Source organism: Triplophysa dalaica, chromosome 5 (genome assembly GCF_015846415.1).
Source record: "Triplophysa dalaica isolate WHDGS20190420 chromosome 5, ASM1584641v1, whole genome shotgun sequence".
Taxonomy (NCBI): domain Eukaryota; kingdom Metazoa; phylum Chordata; class Actinopteri; order Cypriniformes; family Nemacheilidae; genus Triplophysa; species Triplophysa dalaica.
In genome coordinates, this window is record NC_079546.1 from 21,166,498 (window position 1) to 21,188,558 (window position 22,061).

Sequence of the window (22,061 nt, forward strand, 5' to 3'; positions counted from 1 at the left end):
TTGTGCTACTATGACATTGTTTTATATAAAACATAGTTTTGTAGCAAATCAAATGAAAGTGTGATTAGGTATTTACTCTTTATCTGGGATGTTGTTTAATTACTTATTGTATTTCTTGTTACAAACGCCTCAATGAATTTAGTTTTAAAATTCATGTTTCATGCAACAATAACCCTAAAAAGTAATTGAACTGTTAAAAAGCTTGCATTTTGGCTTTGACTCAGACATCAAGAATCAGTGTATGAATCTCAACAGTGGTGACTAACAAATGAAAAGCTTACAGCCGCAATGCATGCTGGGAGTCATTGATGAGTTTTGTGCTTTGATGATACCCAGAATGCATTGCGTTTATCTTTAGAGGTTTTTTTCTGTTGTCACCATTGTTGAGACAAACTGTTATATTCTAGATATCTGCTAGAACATTAATCATGTGTTAGACGTGCTGTTAAAGACATTCAGTATATTAATTAATTTCATTCAATATCATAAACGAGGACAACAAGTAACTTTAAAGCACAACCTAAACTCTTGAACATGTACTTACTCAACAACACAAATAATGTAACGCGTTTTCACCCACCTGAGTCAGTATGTTTCAACTCATAGATGTCAATACTGGGGAAAGACTTCTTCACATGGAAAGCAAAGGGTCAAGAACACAACTAAAGCAAACACTCTTCACCATAATGGTGACTCAACAAAACCATCAACATGTAAACTTGTGTTCATTTTCAATAAGAACTTTTGTAGACATTCAACAGAAATAAAGTGACAGTGGTGTCTGTAAGTGAAGGTGATAAAAGTGTTTGTGGAGTTGAAAAAAAACTCCTTGTGAAAACTTTGGAATTTCACTGTTCATTTCCCAGAGAATTTGACAGTGTTATCCGTATTTTTATGGACGTTTTCTGACAACAGTTTTCTCTGTGAAAACTACAGAATTTTACTGTTAATTTCACAGCATTTTTTACAGGGTTTTTCCGTAAAAATAATGGAATTTTTGCTGTTAATTTTACAGACAATTTTACAGTGTTTTTCTGTATTTTTTACGGACACTTTCTGATAACAGGTTTTTTATTTGAAAACAACAGAATTTTACTGTTAATTTCACAGGCATTGTTACAGTGTGCCTATGGTGGCCTCACCTGCAAGCGCTCGTACTGGACCTGTGAAGACTGGTGGAAGGATGTTTGTGTTATACCACAAACACTGGACATCACCAATGAAGGAGGCTATTGACAACCTGCTTGATGAAAATCACGGGAAGAAGGGTAAGCTTAAAATTGTGGATCAGGAGTATTCAGCATGGTCCATAACTCCAGTACTGATCTCAACAGCATGCTCCATCCAACTACAAAACTGCACATAGCTCAGTATGTTAAAACACGAGATCATCACTAAATACGTTATAAAAAGCAAATAAAATCAATCTGTAAAACATATATTTGAAATTAAGAATGTAATCATTTCATTTAATTGTAAAAAATGTATTGTACATTGTACAATTGTAGGTAGTTTAAAAAAAAAAATCTCAAATATTTGGAAGGTGAAACGACAAAGGTTTACTGGAAGTAAAAATTTAAAACCGAAAGCTTTCATTGTAATTGTATGGTGCAATAGTCTATCCCTGCAAGCAGACAAGCTGCCCTCTTTCTAATGCTATATATTATTAAATCATATATTGAATATACTATAACGCTTATAATAACATTTCAATGAACAAAACATCTGAGTGACACAGTCGATTTTTATTGACCACCAGATGGCGAAGTAGAGAAATGTGTCAAAAGCTTCTATTAAACCATGCGGTTTGTTGAAAAAGCCTCATAGTTTCAGAAGGACGGTAGTTCTCCAGGAACAGAGTTGGTCACACCTGCCCTAGGTGCTGTTTCTAGCCTCAGACCGTGCATTGAATGTGTTCAGCTCAAGAATGACCCATGTCACAGGGTTTTTTATAATTATGTTTCCCCATGTGGTCTGTGATTAACTGTAAACCCTTTTTCATGCATTCCACATCCAAGGATTTCTTCTGATGATATTATCAGTGGACACATTGATATAATCTGTGACAGAGTTAATTTGTTCATTAATGTGTGTGTCTGCTGCATCATGAGTAATCTGTGGATCTGTGGTTTTGAAGAAGTGTAAAGATGACCTCACTCATGTTCTGCATTTGTTTGCATGCAGACAGAAGAAGAATGGAGAAGTGATCATCTCTGCACTGTAAAAAATATCTACTTGGTTCTACTTAAAATCATAAGTTAAGCAGCTGCCTCAAAATTTCAAGTAAAAACAAAATGGATTAATGAATTGTTTTAACTCATTATTTTAAGTGTTGTTAAACTGTGAATTGCCTTCTGTGAGTCAACATGACTATACCATTATTGTTGTTTCAACTTTGCTATGCAAGTTCAAAATAAAGTGAACTCATTAGTGAGCATTCTGTTCACTTATCCCCATTAGTGGGTTCAACTTAGTCATTTAAATTAAGTAATGTCTTTGAATTAGGGTATCAAGTTAAGATGATCTAAAAGAACGTCTTGTTTTAACTTAACAATTAATTCTAAAAACACAAATTTGAGTACAAAAGTTTTTTTTTATTAAAACCAATGTTAAGCCAATACAAGCTATACATAAACACTTCAATCATGAAATCATCTCAAAATTGTAATCAATACCAAACTTCAGTTGGCTGTGGGTCACATAATGAGGCTAAGATAAATAGAAGGGTTTCGTGTGAGCTTACACTATGAGGGGGTATCCCAAGCAGACTCCACAAGTATTTCTCAGTGTGTGTATAGAAGGTGGATGATGGGAAGTGTTTCCTGCAGTTGTCTGCAGTGCCTGTTGTCAACCAAGAAGTTGGTCATGCTGAATCTAGGCTAGATAGACCAATAGACACATACAGCAGTATAGATATCTATATTCAGCACCTCCAAAAAAAATAAAATCACTGCCTGTCATCTAAGTTGTTTATCATTGTTATTGTTGTGTGACCTAATGAGGTTAAGTTGACTGATGATTACTGCAGGAAACATCTCACCTTCTATATGCACGTGCACAGCCCTCTGCTTGTCATATGCCCATTAGGTCACCCAAAGCTGTACTGAACACTATTCATATTAACCCAAAAGAAAATAAATTCTTTTAAAAGCATTAGCTTTTTTCCTTACAACACTGAAATATTGAACAGGTTTTAAATGTTAACATTTAAAAAACCTTAAAAACATTAATCTCACAGATCCAGCTAACTTATACCAAAAGCTGTGCTGAACCCCAAACACAAACAAATCTAAAACTTCAGACTGCAGCTGGTTGTTTACAAATATTTGAAACTTGAATACAGTATACTTTTGACCCCATTATTTGAACAATATTCAGAATTAAATGTTTTCAGTCCAACAAAAAAATCAGGGCTCCTCTCCTGTTTGCTTAAGTGCTTTTGCCTTCAAATTTGGAACGCATGTCAACAGAAAAAAATGAATTCCAATCCTATTCTCAGGTGGGGCATGGTTTACAAATTATATCTCAGGAGCTTGTTTCGGATGCCGTGGACTCTGGCAGAGGCTTGATCTGGTTTGATCTTCATCACTACCCTCTGAAGGAACTCAAAGGAATACTTCATGGCTCGTGGATACTCAAGGTTAACGCAGTAGATGATCCCCAAAAGCATGGCAAAGCTGGATGGCACATCCTTGAAGTTGTGAAGCACAACAGTCTCCTCAACCACAACTGCCACATTGAAGACCTCACGTGGAAAGGCATCCTGGTTGTCACCTTCATGGCCTATCAACAGGCCAAGTTGCATCCCCTCCATGGCTGCAGCCAGAGTCTCACCATGGGCCTTGAAAAGCAGAAAAAAAAATAGTGTGAATGTTTGGGTCAAGATGTACATGCTCTGCAAAGCTATTTAAGTCTCAGTGATCATAAACCTTGTTTTCAGGCTAATAAAATAGTCTTCTTGGGCTTTCAGTTGTGAGTGTGCATGTTTGTAGGTGCAATATTGGAACGTTACTGCAAGGGTGAAAACTTCAGTGTCCTCTCAGATCTGGGAAAGTGTATGTTGCACTGGGTCCTCTCCCCATCACTATTCTACCCCTCCTTTCTCCTCCCCCAACATTGCTCTACCCCTCCCTGCTCCCATCACCACTATTCCACCCAACCCTCGTCCTCCCCATCACTATTCTGCCCATCACTTCTCCTTGCATCATCACCATTTTGCTGCCACAGGACTTTATCAACACCCATGAGTGTATCTAATGCAATCTCTTTGTTAAAGGTTGTCTGTGTGTGTGTGTGTGTGTGTGTGTGTGTGTGTGTGTGTGTGTGTGTGTGCGCACAAGTGTATATGTGGGTGGGTACGTTCATTTATAGGCTGTTATGCATGACAGAAAAAGGTCTTACGTCACACATCCTGATGATGTCTGATGGCTCTTCTCTTAGATAGTGTGGCAGACCCAGCAGAGCAGCAATCCTTCTCCTGTTGTTTGTGTCCTACAAGACAAAAATAAGCAGTGTTGAGATTTTATTGCAAACATCTGGTGCCCAATTTTACAATTCTCAGCTCGTCTACTCACATCTTTCTTCAGACAGTCCAAAATGGCTTTCAGTGCAGGCATCTTTGCCGACTTGGTCGCAGCTTCGTACACTTCCAGCAGTCGTGGTGCCAGGTCGTCAAGTCCATCGAGGAACGACTCGAGAAGGTCTATGCTTACGACTCTTTTGAACTCTGTCCGAACCTGAGAAGACAAAAAGGTTAAGAAATTAGAGAAAAGATTTTCAAAGCATAGAGTCATAATTTAGTAAGCTAAGGTTGTCTGTGGTCAAAGGCTTTCATCCACTCAGTAATACCAAAGTCTCTTTAATCATAGGCTGAGTGTTGTCTATTGTTATACCTGTCTCTCACAGAACATGGCCGGCCATCTAGCTATGACATCCCCAATGATAGGTTGATCCCCTACGATCTCCTTTCTGCGCTTGGAGAACGTGGCAGACATCAGCTCATCTATCTGCTGGTGATCTGGGTCTTTTTTGAGCACTTCCACCTGAATTGGATTGCACAAGCGCAAAGGACACATAAGACAAAATAGTAGGCTTCACAGACACAAAAGCAAAGTGTAGGTAGTTAGTATAACATAGGCAGGTATGTATGCAGTAATATTAGACAGGTATGATGTGTATGTGCATGTGTGTGTATGATGTACCTCCATCAACATCCGCTTTTCTTCCATGTCTTCATCACTTAGTCCTTCAGGGGGATCTGGACAGAAGTGGACCTCGCCCTTCTTTGACTTCTTCATACGTGGTCCCTTGGCTTCTTCTCCTTTTCTTTTGTTGACCCTCACCTCTGGGCATCCAGCTGCACTTAACTTCTGTCGATAGTTTCCGAGCTTAAACTTCAGGCTGTGGAACCAGCCGTACCAACCCTTTCCAGACCCTGGCTCTTTTAGACTGGGATGCTTCTCCACAAGCGCTTTCGCAACATTCTCATAGTGTTGCCTCTCAGGATAAGGACTTATCTTTGACATGCTGTCTGCAAGTGTGTCCAGGATATCAGATTTCATACCTTTAGGAATCACCAGCACAGATCCATCTTTTGCATATCTTCCATTTGCTTCTTGCAGCGTGAGTTCAACATCATGCGAGAACTCTGGAATCGGGAAGGGCTCAGGCCAGTGCTGGGAGTCAGATTCCCGACTACTGAGAGATGGAAGGCTGGCTGAATCCAATTTGGAATCCGAGCAAGCTGCATCAGCTGTGAACAACACTTTCAATGTTGCTCTCTCCTCAGGAAGGTCTCGGATGTCGGTCAAATTGGTCAGCTGATCCTTGAACGCAGGGTCCTCAAATTGTAAAATAAATCCACCTCTCAGGCCAAGGTTTGCACGCAACACCTGGCACAGTGCATCAACACTAGGGGGGGTGATTTCGATGGAAAGGCGCCTGATATCCATATCAGAGAGGACAACTCGCAGCAGCATCGTGGATCACTTCAGCCTGAAATTGGAGAAGAAAAAAGGTTTAATTCATTGTATACATACAAACAAATTGTTACTACAGAAACGATTTGGAAAACACTTCAAGAGGGTTAATTCTTTTGGATCAGGGTAGAAATACACAAACTTACAGCAGCCTTAATTCAGCAAGAATGTTCTAGGAGTGGTTAACAGGCGACCCTGGACAAGGTATGACACAAGTGGCATGTAGTCATTGAGATCCTCTGGTTTCACCAAGAGACACTCAGCAGGACTTTTCTTCACAAGATGGTAACTCCTCAAATGCTCCACATAGTAAGTCGAAAAAGGTTCAACGAAGAAACAAACATGACCATCCAGCACAATGCATATTTCCAAAATCCTTCCGAAGTTGGGTAGTCCACTTGTACTTCCAACAGAAAGTATCATTCCCTTTGAATACTGCGTTCCATTTAAGAAGACATTAGGGGTCAGTCCAACTGTGTCAACATCACTGAATCTATTCAAGATTGCTAGTCTAAGACCACCATCTAAGACTCCCAGGCACACATCTGTCACTTTTGCTGTCTCAATCTCAGGCTTGAAAATGCTGGGCATTTCAAGATAATATGCAAGCATAAGTTGGTGTCTTGAGGCAAGGGTAAGCAGAATATTTTTAAAGTTATTGGCATCACGCACTACCTTCTTAAAGAAAGAATGCTTAGCCTCAAACCTGATTGTCCAACACTCTATTAAGGGTCCAAATCTTTGAATAAGGCAAGGATAATGTTCAATAAAGTGATGTTTGGGGCGCAATTTGTAATCCGGGAAAACTGTCAGTAGCAACTGTCTATGATCCGATATTTTGGACTGCAAATAACACAGCGAGTCTTCAGTGTGATATGGAGTCGCTAAGAGCTCAACCAAGTCTTTCAGCTCAAGGATTACTTCCCATGTTTGATTCCCTTCTGGAACACGGTGGCCGATGATGAGGGTAAGGAAACGCACAAGACTCCAATTTTTCGTGGCCGTTACCACCTACAGTTCCACTCTTTTTAAAAGTTGAAAGAATTTTCTGAGGACAATTTCTCTTATCCGAGAATTTAAAAGGGAAGCTCTGTATTTCACTATTAAGCTCTTCTAATGTGAAATACTTCTTTGAAATCAAATCTGCAAGGCACAGACTTAGTTCTACAGGCACAATCCCTTCCAGCACATCGTGTAAAAAATCAGGTGGAAAGCCTGTGCATGTGTGAAAACCTGTCAGGCTGTTGAGAGGGCAGTCTCGTTTCACACCATCAACAGATGCAAGGTCCGTCTGCTTCAAGACATTTACAGCTTCATCAAATGATTCTGGTGACCTTAAAACAAAGTTCCCAGTTCTAACATCACACGTTTGTATGTCTCGACGACTAGCTAGACAAAACCTACAGAACTTCTCAACATTGAAAGACTCTTGGAATCCACCTAAGGAATGTGCTGCCAAGTTGTCAGCAGCAACGAACAAGATGGTGCCTTTAACATTACACCCTAGTTTCTCTACAAACACACCTACTGTTTCAAGACATTTAATATCTTCAATCAGTGGCTTCAAAACACGATCATAACCATAAATCCTGACATGCTCAGCCTTGCACAGTAAAGCAAGGTAGATTGACGACAATGTTGACTTGTATCTAGAGGGTAAATTGCCAATAACCCAATACACACCACAGATTTTATGTTTTTTTTTTGATGTGCCCAAGGGATTGCAGATTTCAAAGTCATCAATATACAAAGTAATAGCTACACTTAGTTCTTGACCTGAGAGGATTCCATTCGATTTATAGAAGTCACCATCCAGAAAAGACTTGTAGTAGCCAGACTGTTCAACAGGTTTCTTTTTCCCCAGTGCTTGCAGTACCTCTTCTTTTTTAAGAAGATCTGAAAGTAACTTTAGAATAGGGATATAGATAACAGTATGAAACTTTTCTTGTCTGTTCAAAAGATCCTTCTCTTGAAAGGAAATTAAGTGGGTTAGCACTTTGAAATAATTCGGTCAAGGATGTCAAACATTCCTCAGATGTGCAATTATGCTTCTCCAAAACATTCTCAATTGACTCCCTAGTTATTTGTCCAGCACATTTTCCAATATCAAACAAATCATCCACAATTTCTTGAATCGCAGACTTTGACACATGAAGGACGGCTTGCAGTCGAAGGAAAAGGGATGCAATTCTGCGCTCAACTGACTTCTGTGTAGGCTGAGAGTCAGGTTCAGTCACTGAAACATCTGGTGACTCTAAATCAAAGTTATCCTGTTCATCATTGACAGAAGCTTGACTTTGACAATGGATAATAAGTTCAGGTTTGAAATTATTGAATGTAGAAGGCTGATGATATCGGCTTCTGTGAGCAGTAAAAGTTGAGGCTACTCTAGATGTAAAACAGCACCCCACAAATGGGCAATTCACAGTCTCTCTTTTTATCAAATGTCTCTTTAAATGAAGAAAATAATGTTTGATATTGCTTGGCGCTGAAAAAGTACAAAGTTCACAACGAAGTCTAGCAATGGGACTGGTTCCTTGTTTGTGGTCCGTCAAATGTTTTAAAAGTTCCACATGGGATTGAAAGACGGTAAGACAATTCGGGTAAATACAACTAAAACCTGTTCTTCCACGTCCATGCTTGTCCTTGTAATGATTCACTATAGTCTTTTCAATGTATGAGGAAAAATTGCAAAACTTACAAGTCCACTTCATCAAATGAGTAGCTGAGCCTGGTAAATCACAAAACACCTGAAACACACAAAACAGAAAAAAAAGTTTTAGCTGCCAAGTGATGTGAATTGCAAAAATGAACAAGAGCACATTTCTAATTAAGTCTAACTTACAAATTGTATATATGAATTGTTGGATTGCTCTTTAGCACTAGCTAACGCGACCGATGTTATGTAATAAATATAAAGTTCAAAAGAACAGCATTTATATAAAATAGAACTAACAATAAGTGTCTTTACTGTAACTTTTGATCTGTTTAACTCATCCTTGATGAATAAAAGTATTGATACATCTTATTTCTTTCCCCCAAAAATAAAATAAAAATTCTTACTGACACCAAACTTTTGAACGGTAGTGTTTAATGTTACAAAAGCTTTAGATTTCAGATAATTGCTGGAAGATTTCAGATAACGCTTTATCAACCGTCTCTGACTAAACTGCTAGTTTTCTAGCTAACGTTAACGGTCGCTGAAACGTGCCTCGCTTAAATGACATCACAGTTGTTGCACATATCAAAAGGTAATGATAGCTAACGTTAATCACGTTATTGGTTTCATCAACGCACATTCTTAATATCTACAAAACACTAACACTTACCAATGGCGAACTTGTTCATGCCAACAAGACTCGTCTTATCTAACGGGAAAATGAGGCACCCGGCCGATTGAAGTTCGTTTGCTTGCTGGCGCGTAAATTTGTTCTTCTCGAGGCCTGGCTTCGTCGGTACGTTAGTCCCCCGCACATGCGCCAAGAGCCGTCCTCCACTCAATCTGATCATTTTAACTCATTCTTGATGAATAAAAGTATTGATTTATTTTATTTCTTTCCCCAAAAATAAAAATCCTTACTGACCCAAACTTTTGAACGGTAGTGTTTAATGTTACAAAAGCTTTAGATTTCAGATAAATGCTGGTAGATTTCAGATAACGCTTTATCAACCGTCTCTGACTGAACTAAAAGACTGAACTGCTAGTTTTCTAGCTAACGTTAACGGTCGCTGAAACGTGCCTTGCTTAAATGACATCACAGTTGTAGCACAGCACATACCACGTTATTGGTTTCATCAATGCACATTCTTAATATCTACAAAACACAAACACTTACCAATAGCGAACTTGTTCATGCCAACACGACTCGTCTTATCTGACGGGAAAAATGAGGCACCAGGCCGATTGAAGTTCGTTTGCTTGTTGGCGCGTAAATTTGTTCGTCTGTAGTCCCCCGCACATGCGCAAAGAGCTGTCCTCCACTCAATACAACACGCCAAAGACTTGTAGCCCACTCAATTTAAAATGGCAAGTTCATTCAAACACCTGGAATTTGTGATTCATTGAAGTAACTTATGAACCTAAATTGGAAGATTGAAAACTCAAACAATTGAGTTGAAATTTCATAACACATTATTTTATGTCTGAGTTAATGACATATATAAGTTATCATAACTTTTTGATCAGATCATTTTTTACAGTGTGCTTGGTTAAATGAATTTGGAGAAAACCTTCATCATGTTAGTCCTGTTAAAGTCTCTGACAATAAAAGCCATAACTGAGCACTGTTTCCAATTATTTTAAGTTGTTCCAAGTATTTTACAAATATCACCATTAAACTACAGAATGTGTTCTAGTCTGTTATTGTGTCATGACTCAGTCGATGTGAAAAGAGGAAATGAGACATTAGAGGAAGTGCTACAAATGTTCTGATGAAGAAATATAAGTAGATGATGAGAAGAGACTCAGTAAGAGAAACACAACATGACTGAGAAGAGTGATATATGTCTGCTGGGACTGATCCTTCTCTCTTCACTATTCACAGGTAAACTATACAACACATTTATTTCATCAGATTTCATTTCATTACTCTCACTGACATTCTGAGAAACATGTTCAGTTTCATCTCATGTCACATTTATCATAGAGTTCATGTGTTTTAAGCCACGTTCACACTGGAAGCCTTAATGCTCAATTCAGATTTTTTGTTTGGCTGTTCTCAGTTTATTTTAAATGTGGCCAATATCAGATTCCAGTGTGAACTGTTGATGGTTATAAACTGAAGCGCATGCGCAAAACAACAATAACACGTAACAGGCAGCACACTTTCATATAGAATTAAGCAATGGTCAAGTCAGCGGTTGTGTTTGACTTTAAGTGGTTCTGAGTGGATTGTTCACTGTCATCTGCTGTTTCAGGTGTGAGTGGAGCAGAAGTGACTGATGTGTTCATCAGTTTTGGTTAAAGTGTGTCTCTGTCCTGTAATGATGTTCTTCATCAATGCTCCTCAACTACATGTATCTACAATAAATATACAATATCATCTGCAGTAGAAGTGTTTACTGGAGGAATAAATAAGAATAACACAGAGAGATCTGAGAGACTGAGTCTGACATCTGACTGCTCTCTCAACATCTATAAAACAACACAACATGATGGTGGAGTTTACACCTGCAGACAATATGTGAATGAACATCAACATGGACCTGATTCACATGTTTATCTACATGTTCTTCATGGTCAGTGTTTCTCTTCATTTATATGAACACATGTTTAACTTCAGATCACAGTTCTCTTTATCTCTTGTGTTTTCACTGAAACTCATGAAGTGTCTTCATCATCATCATCATCATCATCACAGACTGAGATAAGAGCAAACACATCTGTCACTCTCTCCTGTCGGCTGTTTACATTTGACTGTGATCATGTGTTCAGTTATGATGGATTTCAGCTGGTGTGGATGAATCAGACTGATGTTGATCTACAGACAGACTCCAGATATCAGATTAGATCAGATAAACTCTGTTTCATCTCTCTGACTACAACACTCGTGAATGAAGACGACAACACAGAGTTGAGATGTGTGCTCAAACACAAGAATGACATCAAGACCTCAGTCACATATACTGTCAGATTTACAGGTAAGACATCACTCTGACAGGAGTGTCCTGCACTCAAAGTGACTTCAGTCATTAAACTCTGTACTGATGATGAAGAAATGACATAAACATGAAATATGATTGTGATGTTCTACAGTATGATGTCTCTCAACATTTATGATCTTCTTTATGTGTGTGTGTGTGTGTGTGTGTGTGTGTATGTGTTTTCACAATATGACTCATCTTAACTAAACTTTGTTTTTTACAGTATCATCTACAACATCAATAATAATAAGAGGTATGAAGTGTTGATTGTGATCCATGTGTCCTGTTACATAAGTACATGAGTGAAACTCTCACTGAACTCATCTTGTGTTTGTTTCTCATGTGTAGTGTTTGAGAGTTTGATGGATTTAATGGTGTTCTTGTGTCTTCTAGTGATTCTAGTGATTGTTGAGGTGTCAGTGTTTGCTGCTCCTACTGTCATTCTTCTTCAGATCATCTGTGCAGGAAGAGCGCGTGAGTTTTCATCATCATCATCATCATCATCATTCACCTGAAACAATCCAGAAAACAAACAGCAGAACTTCATCACTTTTATTGACTTTTATCTTCCTCAGAAAACAGAAGAAGGACTCAGAACGCTCATCCAGAAGACACAGTGATGTCATCAGCCTGACGTCAACTACCAGCTGGGTCAAAAGCTATGGTACAGAATACCAGATAAATCTGTTTGTCTGTACTGGAATGTGTCACGAGCTTCCTATTTTTAAAAAGATCTGTACTATTGTCATTCATGGACAGAGTGCTTTTTTTATTGCATGTGATATGTGCACCCTTCACTTTGATGAACACCTAAATGCATACTGCATTGAGGAGTGTAGAAACCACTTCTCTGTTATAAATATGGATCAACTTACATATTTTAAGCCCTTCGATAAAATGTTTTATTGTGGGGATGACCGAGAATTCTTGGTGCCTTACTGTTACATTTTAAAAAATGTTTTAAAATTTTAAAATTTTAAAAAATTGAGCTATTTCTCCATTTTGTATATTTTTACAGAATGTTTTTAACATGTTTCTACATTCTGAAAACTGTTGGCTGAAATTAGCACAATTAAAAAATATTTTCCCCAAGTAAAGTATTATTGTCTTTGTTTACCATATTTACACTTCATGAAACACCACAGGAGTTAATTACACTGGGGTGAGCTTATTTGTAACAACCTACATCAATTATTTTACACTGGTCAGAGTTGGCTGTAGTTAGTGTTTTAACTCTATGCGGAGTAAGTTTTTAACTATTTAAGAGTGTCAATGTGCCAACACTTTCAAATGTGTTAAAATAACTATATTCGGAGTGGACCCCATGGGACACTTTCAAAGTGTTAAAATGAACTCCTATAGAGTTATTTTGTGTTTCCATATTTTAATGTGAAGAAACACAGTCAGTTACATTTGCTCAATTTAGACAAGACAAGGTCTTATTAAACCAATATTCATTCACCATAAACAAAATGTTCATTGCACTTAGTGGAAATGTTTTTATGGAGCATGTTTATCATAATTGAGGAAAGAATGAATATAGTTGCACACACAAGACTTAAAGGAATACTTCACCTGAAAATGTCTTTTGATCCTTCTATGAATTTAGCTCTTTTTTTTCATCTGTTTAGCTGTGCATGAAGTGAATTAGCACTGTGCTATGTCCGAACTGACTGCACATAATAGCATGTATAATCAATTTAATCATTGTTAAATGTTTAATTTCACTTAAAGTGAGTTACATAAAAATAATTAAAATAAGCTTTTAAAGTTATTATTGTGTATGAGTGACCCAAAACAGCTTACTTAAAAACTGACATTAAAATATCTTATTTGTGTTGAACTAAGAAATGTTTACAGGTTTATAACAACTGGAGGGTGAGCAAATGATGACAACATTTTCATGCCCTCATTTTCACAGAGGAAGAAGCCCTTTGATGGGAAAATGACTCACATCGGGCACCTATCACTATATGGAAATAATACACTACTACTAAAAACTCTTTGTTGAGTTGCAATGACTCCTTTTAATGGGAGAACATTTTGATATCAGATGTTTTACAGTGTATTTACAAGTGGTAATACATAACAAACATTATAACTTCATGTACAGAACACTTTAGTTAAACTAATCTTTAAAGGGGTGCTGCAACGATGTGTCATGCATTCTGACCTCTTTACAACAAAAACACCCCCCCATGATTGTACAGCTTTCAGGACGTTTTTTTCAAATATATAAAACTGATTTGTAACAATTTTTCTTATTCCTTTATTGGACAATTTTCCCGGCAAAGCATGCGGCACCATAGAGAGTAGGAGCATGTGCAGACTGGTGGGAGTATGTTTTTCCAGAATATGACGATAACTACATCGAGTGCAAGCCCCTGAAGCGTTGGACACTTCGGGATTTCAGCCCTAATGTGATTTCAGGTCACCGCGGCTTTCAGAAAATTTGCGTTGCGTTCAACCGGTCGGTGGGCTTCATCTAAGCTTTGGACACTAATGAAAGGTAGTTTGACCTAAATACATAGTTCTTATCTTGTTACATACGAAATTCCATCGAAATCCATCGAGGAGAAAGTATTTAACTAAATCGTGGAAATTGTGAAGTCACATTTGTGGCGGTTAGATTAGCGAATGTAATGCAGGCGCCGTTCTAAAAAAAACATCGTCTGTATTCAACTCATTCTGACAGTGTTTTTCTTGAAATTTCTCTCAATTAGTCATGCTATGTAGTTTAATATGCACATCATATGTGTTGTATGAATATGAATTAGCAATTAATTTTGATGTGTATCGTTTTTTTCTCTTGTATTCTCAAAATAAATGTTTATGAATATGAATGAACGCTTATTAATTTTATTTGTTTTGAGTGAGGTACCATGGGTCTGATGCCCATTCCAGCTAAAACAGTATATTTTCATTATTTCATTTGAAAGAACTAACAAAATCCTACCTTCTATTCAAATTTCATGCAACTATCTGATAAAATAAGGAAGTTACAAGCAAAAATGTGTGAATAATAAGCATTTTCGGTCACACGACTTCTATTGTAGTTAATGTTAATTATTTTACTATATTCCTCGGTATTATAAATATCATTACTTTCGCAATCCTCAACTGATTTTCACAATTCAGGTTTCGTCGGAAAGGGAAATTTCAGCTCTGTCTATTCATGTGATCCATTTTGAGATTAGGGGTGTTTGAAAATTTTGTCATAATACCTATATTCATGGATGAGTTTTCTACCATGATGTTACCCAGCATGCATTGCATTATGAAGTTTTCTTTTGTTTGATTGTCCCCATTGTTGAGATTCATACACCGATTCTACATGTCTGTGTGATTTTAATTAGTGGTTTGCGATGCTGTACAATTATTGTAAATGCAGGGCCAGTATTACTTACATTGATACCAATACTTTTAGAATCATTCACTTGAATTTACATTTACTTTCCTCTTGATGTAATTTCATGATTTATCAGATGAATTAATCATTAATTTGCTGAATCTCAATACATTTTCATGACCACTAATATATTTTGTGATTTTTGCTCTTAATGTGCCTATAGGCTGTAATCATGTAGATGTTAAAATGGGATATAAGTTAAACCAAATAAATATGTTTATTTATTCATTTATTCCGATAGAATTTGCAAGCATGAACTTTGCACCAAATTATTACTGGAAAATAGTAACAATAACGGATTAAAAGAACAGAAAACCAATATATAACAAAATAATTTCTCCCCTATCCTAGTACTACTTCTCCAGCTTTGTCATTTAACCTCCAAAGGCCCACTGTCATACATCACAGTTCACAGTGTTTTTATTCAGCGAGGTCTTTAATCTCCACACTATGTTCCTCTTCTGTTCACTGTCTGCAGCAGCGTCTGTGTGCTTGCTCTTGGCGCTGATGAGTCGCGTGATAGTGGACTACAAAACACAGCAGGTCAGGGAGGAGCAATGTGTGCAAAACTAGGTGTATGAGAAGTAAATAGTTCTTCGTTATTATACAATTATTATCTACATTAGTAAATAAATAAAATCTGTAGTAAAACATATTAGTATCGATGTTTTCATGTTAGGATCGATCCTTTTCGATACAACCTCAGCATCTGAAGTATCGATATTTCAGGATCGATCCGCTCACCCCTAATTCTTAACTATATTACAATTAAAGGTTTTATTGAGACAGGGGTGTCTGCAGGTCAGAGGTCTGGATGTACAGAAAGGACTTTTCAATTTGACATGAAAGCTGCCTGTTCAACATCAGCTAAAACACTATTGGCCGTCATCTAAAACCACTTTTTCACAGTGCTGTTTTAGTATCAAAGATTTTTAATATGAAACTAATAATCTACAGTTGATTTATAAAGACACTAGTGCCTATTTTAAAAGTTGCCTCTGCGCAAATCTAATGTGTGAGTTCTCTGTGATCACCGGGCTGTTAGCGCCTCCAAAAACATCTTGATGGCTTCTGCCTCTAATATCACTTCAGTGGAAATAGGATTTTAAATCTAGTTTTGCTTACATTTCATAATGGGCAATCGTTGGTCTGATGAATGTTTCGAAACTTATCCTTTTTAGTGAGGTCAGTCAGAGTTTCATAACTATACACAGTCTGGCTGTATGTGTTTATCAGTTAAACATATTCTTTGAGCACTGACTGTGTACTTCTGACTGTGTACATCAGGGGTCTTCAACAACTTTTCTTTGAGGACCAGATTCCAAAAGTATAAATAGGATGCGGGCCAGTTTCCATATCATAATTTCTTTTGTTTTGTATTTCTGTTATTTCTTGCATTTGTTCCTTTTATAAGTTTTTTGTTGCTTTTACTCACAGGTGATATATTAAAGTATGCATACAAATATTGCATCCAGTATACAACTATTCATGATATTTAATCAAAGAGATAGTGCCTTTATAATTGTATTTTATATTCACTAATACACTGCATGAAATTGCTGTTAATTTACTCACCCCAGTCCCCCGATACTTCCAAGATATGTGTTGTATTGTTTTTCTCTAGAAGATATTTATGAAGATATTGAATTAATGAAAGTAAAAAATGCTCATAAATTCAGCACAAAAGTTATACAGTTGAAAGAAAAAGTATGTGAACCCTTTGGGCTTACTTGGATTTCTTCATAAATTGGTCATAAAATGTGTTCTGATCTTCATCTAAGTCACAACAATAGAGAAACACAGTCTGCTTAAACTAATACCGCACAAACATTATACGTTTTCATGTTTTTATTGAACACAACATGTAAACATTCATAGTGCAGGGTGGAGAAAGTATGTGAACCTTTGGGTTTAATAACTGGTTGACCCTCCTTTGGCAGCAATAACCTCAACCAAACGTTTCCTATAGTTGCAGATCAGACCTGCACAACGGTCAGGAGAAATTTGGACCATTCCTCTTTACAAAAGTGTTTCAGTACAGTAATATTCTTGGGATGTCTGGTGTGAATCGCTCTCTTGAGCTCATGTCACAGCATCTCAATCGGGTTGAGGTCAGGACTCTGACTGGGCCACTCCAGAAGGCGTATTTTCTTCTGTTGAAGCCATTCTGTTGTTGATTTACTTCTATGCTTTGGGTTGTTGTCCTGATGGATCCTCTGTTAAGCTTCAGTTGGCGGACAGATGGTCTTAAGTTTTCCTGCTAAAATGTCTTGATAAACTTTAGAATTCATTTTTCCATCGATGACAGTAATCCGTCCAGGGCCTGAGGCAGCAAAGCAGCCCCAAACCATGATGCCCCCTCCACCATATTTCACAGTTGGGATGAGGTTTTGATGTTGGTGTGCTGTGCCTTTTGTTCTCCACACATAGCATTGTGTGTTCTTTCCAAACAACTCAATTTTGGTTTCATCTGTCCACAGAATGTTTTGCCAGTAGTGCTGTGGAACATCCAGGTGCTCTTTTACAAACTTCAAACGTGCCGCAATGTTTTTTTTGGACAGCAGTGGCTTCCTCCGTGGTGTCCTCCCATGAAGTCCATTCTTGTTTAATGTTTTCCTTATTGTATATTTGTCAACAAAAATGTTAGCATGTGCCAGAGATTTCTGTAAGTGTTGAGCTGACACTCTAGGATTCTTCTTCACCTCATTGAGCATTCTGCGCTGTGCTCTTGCAGTCATCTTTACAGGACGTCCACACCTAGAGAGTGTAGCAACAGTGCTGAACTTTCTCCATTTGTAGACAATCAGTCTTACCGTGGACACATGGACATCAAGGCTTTTGGATATACTTTTGTAGCCCTTTCCAGCTTTATGTAAGTCGACAATTCTTGATCGTAGGTCTTCTGAGAGCTCTTTTGTGCGAGGCATGGTTCACATCAGACAACGTTTCTTCAGAACAGCAAACTCAAAACTGGTGTGTGTTTTTTATTGGACAGGCCAGCTTTAATCAACACATCCACTCTCATCACATTGATTGGACCCCAGGTTGGCTGACTCCTGGCTCCAATTATCTCTTGGAGAAGTCATTAGCCTAGGGTTTCACATACTTTTTCCACCCGGCACTATGAATGTTTACATGTTGTGTTCAATAAAAACATGAAAACATATAATGTTTGTGCGGTATTAGTTTAAGCAGACTGTGTTTCTCTATTGCTGTGACTTAGATGAAGATCAGAACACATTTTATGACCAATTTATGAAGAAATCCAAGTAAGCCCAAAGGGTTCACATACTTTTTCTTTCAACTGTATCTGCCCCTTGATGTTAAACTGGCGTTCAATTGAATCAATCGATCTGTGCAAGAAACTTAACACTATTATCAAATCTTCGGGTGAATCCCAATCGCATTTATGTGCCCCACACATTTATAAGTGCAGATCTTTTGAAGTGTAAGTTCCAGATGTTTGTTTACGAAAACAGTAAACAAAGCTGTTAAATCATACATAATGAATGCAGCAATAAAAACAATATTGTCTTTTCCTTATCTGAGACAACAGTTCATGTGGTGTAGTTCTCTTCCTCCAGTTACTTTTCAAAGTTTCTTGGATCAAATCGCTTTATAAGATGGAAATGGAGCCACGGAAATTACTTTCGTATTGATTATAGCAGCGTTTTGGATTTAAAGTCGTGGCGTCTCAGGACGTGCATTTCTTAAAGCACAACATTCTTAAACTCTCTCCAGTTATTTGAAATGTTAAGGTGGGCTTGGTAAAGATGATTGGCGGGCCTGTTGACTAGCCCTTGTGTACGGTATGAGAAGGTATGAAGCATCTTTTCCTGTATCACAGCTCAGTTATTCTTTTATTAACCTCACTCAATAGAGAAACTCTTTACTCCTCCAGACTCTCTGTGGTTTCACTGCTTGGATGGTTTGAACAGAAATGAATCTCTGTCTTTCTGGCCTTTTTTATGTGTGCAGCTGGTTTCCCCTGATCTTTCTGTTGTTCTTAAGTGAGTTGACAGCGACTTCTGGGTGTCCAGCTCGGCCAAGTTTTGTACGGAAGTTCATCATTTTTATCTTAATGTAGTGCTTCCATCCACAACACCCAGTCTGAGTTCCTTTCTCATGCAAACATGGATGGTTTGAATCAAGGCCTCAGAAACTTTGTACTTAATTATTTCTTCTGCGAGGCCTTTCGGGGTAAGAGAAAGGAGAGTTCCATTCACAAGAAATTGATCATTTCCCTTCTAAAGCACCTCATAAATGTTTATTCGTATTTAATAAGCCTGGCTTCAAATCCCCTTGTTAAGCTTGACGTCAGGCACCATTATGGACGTGTTATGTTTCTGGTTCAACCGCAATCAGATACCATAGAAAAATTAAATAAAATAAAATAATGTAAAACCCCGATCCCATCCTTTAATTCCGTAATGAAATCACAAATGGCCACACATGAGATTCACTGAGATTTCCATATTACTTATTGTTATAATTATTATATTAAAGGCAAAGAAGGTCTCTGCAACATTTATATGTTTACAGCATTTAGACTGATCGTTTAAAGACATAATTGTTAAAGACGAATATGTTGTCATTCCAGTTTTGTTATGAACTCAGTTAGAACCGATAAAGAGGACATTTAGAAAAACGATTGTGCGAGAGTGTAATGGGTGTATGACTATAGGGAAATATATTTAGCTATTTATTTACAATATGTTCTGCAGTAATCCTATTTGATGATCCCCTATATTCTATGCATACGGATCATCTCCTCCTTGTGCGCTCATAGTGTGATGGTGAGACAGCGTTGATTAAATATTCAGAATGAATTTTTATTGAAGATTTGAGTTGGATTTTACAAGAGGTGCATGAAACAAATATCACTCAATACAAGCACAAATACCTCTGCAGATTTAATCTTTGTGATAGTGAGGATATTTAAGCTAAAATAAAATGTGTGTGAGGCATTAATGCTTATAATCGTTTTTATCACACTTACTTTCTACAATCTAACTTGAGTTCACTAACTTACCATCGGGGTCGCCAAACTGCTACAAAATGTCCGTGGGCAAGGGTCAGAGTTTGCGTGCAGGTGCCCAAAATTTTACCACTAAGTTTCTTTTTACAAATCTCATCTTTTGCGAGGGAAGTGGCGGTTCATGCTTTGAGGGGCTGGAAGATGCATTAATTGAGGATATTACAGAGCTGGTTGTCTCACAAGGCAAGTATACCACTTTTCAAAGTACTGTGATCTTTAATGTCTGAAATTGATCAAAGAATCTTTGAACTGAAGCCTAGATGGCTTTGTTTCTCCAAAGAAAGTCTTATTTCAAGAGCCAACTGATCCACAGATGCCGGCATTCCAGGTGAAATGGTCAGATTTCTGGCATCATCTTCACATTCAAAAAGTGCTTTTAAGCTGACTTGTGCTGTCATCCCACTTTATAAATGAATTGATTAATGAAACATGCATAAACACAAATCTAAAATGGTAAAGTTACTCATCATTTACATTGAAAGCTAAACAAATCCTTAGATGGTGATGTGTCCCTTCAGGGTAACTAAACGTCTGGAACCAACTGTGTAGGCCACACGTGGATAGAAATCTACCAGTTCCTCAAGCTGAACCAGGGCAACATCTTTACCTGGTGAAGAAGTCAACTTAAAGGCTCGGAAATGAGGAAGTGTTCACTTTCATCTGGGCTAACCCATGTGGTGCCTACATGGAACCCGCGGACAAAACCAGCTGAGACCCAGAACACAGCCCACATCAAACCCATCTGGGCCCCATGTGTCTTTGCTGGGTGGGAAGGCTTTAAGCAGATATACTGACAGATATCTATGGAGATACCTTCCAGCAGAGAGACGTTTGAGACAAAGATTGTCTAAAAATCACCCCCGATGAGTTTGCTTTGATTCGGATAAGTATGTGAGTAACATTGTTTTTTCTGTTTGTTAAAACCAAGATATGAAGAGCTCTCTTCCAAAATGCATTAAACGCCACATTTAAAAAGAAATGAGTTTGTAATGCCATCTTGGTGTGTACTAAACCTATTCACTGCTCCATCAATGTTTCATGCCAAATCGCTATATTTCCTTGTTTAAAATGTTTAAAATGTTTAGCCTAAATGCGATATGTCCTCAGAATTCGCTCGTTAGTGGTATTTGTATGTTTTATTTCTAAATTATTTGTTGTATGTGGTGGAACATATTGAAACATTAAATTTAAAATATTTATTTTAGTTGACTATTTAGTTTGTTACTATTTATTTTATTTGGCTGTTGTTTATTTCATGCATTTGCATTTATTTGATTTTTATTAGAGTCCCTGATGTCATATGTTTCATGTTCTCTTGTTTGTTTGTTTTTAAAAAGAAATAAACCAATATTTAAAAAAAAGGATGGATTTGTAGCGTTTTGAAAAAAGAAAAAAATTATTTTGAATTTATAATCGACAATATTGTTGTTTCATTTAACAATCATTGTTTAACATGTTCAGACAGAGCCAAGTACGGAGCCGTTGAAGGGACATTGACGGGAAAAAAAACAGATTGGCGGAAAATAAAACAGAAGACTTTCTCGTGCGCACGCGAAACTTTTTGCGTGCTCACGAGTTAGTGTGTATGCGTTCTGAACCGTAGAGTTTGAATCCATACGGATCATGTTCGATATCGCAGTGGAGAGGAAGGGGAAACGCGTGTTGTAGAGTTGTTTGTCCGTTTAGAGCTGCTGTACATGGCGTCGAATTCAATGTATGTAGATATAAACAACTTATTCTAAGGTATTAGAAATATAAAAGTTCATTACGTAAGGTCTTTATACTCCTCTAGAGACATGATTTGTATATTATATTGCATTTCTGTCAATAGATCGTCCTAAAAACCCATTATTGTTCCTTTAACTGTGTGCAATTTTGAATACTGTTTAAGACATAAACACACATCTAAAGTTTAGTTTGTATTAGTTTTTTTATATTTCCGTTATCCGTATTTTCATTTTGTTGTTGGCACAATTACATTGTGAACAAACAT

The 22,061-nt window shown here is 37.5% G+C and overlaps 1 protein-coding gene across 3 annotated transcripts; it reads right to left on the bottom strand.

Annotated features, from left to right (window-relative positions):
- Positions 1-2,623: 2,623 nt before the first annotated feature.
- LOC130420335 (uncharacterized) lies at positions 2,624-10,153 on the bottom strand. Of its 3 annotated transcripts, none has more exons than XM_056747541.1 (7): positions 9,815-10,153; positions 8,680-8,728; positions 5,202-5,994; positions 4,893-5,042; positions 4,575-4,736; positions 4,402-4,491; positions 2,624-3,841 (listed from the first exon to the last, which is right to left on the bottom strand). In XM_056747541.1, the coding sequence occupies exons 3-7, from the start codon at positions 5,976-5,978 to the stop codon at positions 3,512-3,514; spliced, it is 1,509 nt and encodes a 502-aa protein (XP_056603519.1). In that variant the 5' UTR covers positions 5,979-5,994; positions 8,680-8,728; positions 9,815-10,153; the 3' UTR covers positions 2,624-3,511. The 3 variants fall into 3 exon arrangements, with proteins under 3 accessions (XP_056603519.1, XP_056603520.1, XP_056603518.1); XM_056747542.1 differs by lacking the exon at positions 9,815-10,153 and adding an exon at positions 9,308-9,799; XM_056747540.1 differs by lacking the exons at positions 8,680-8,728; positions 9,815-10,153 and adding an exon at positions 6,125-6,264.
- Between the last annotated feature and the right edge of the window lie 11,908 nt (positions 10,154-22,061).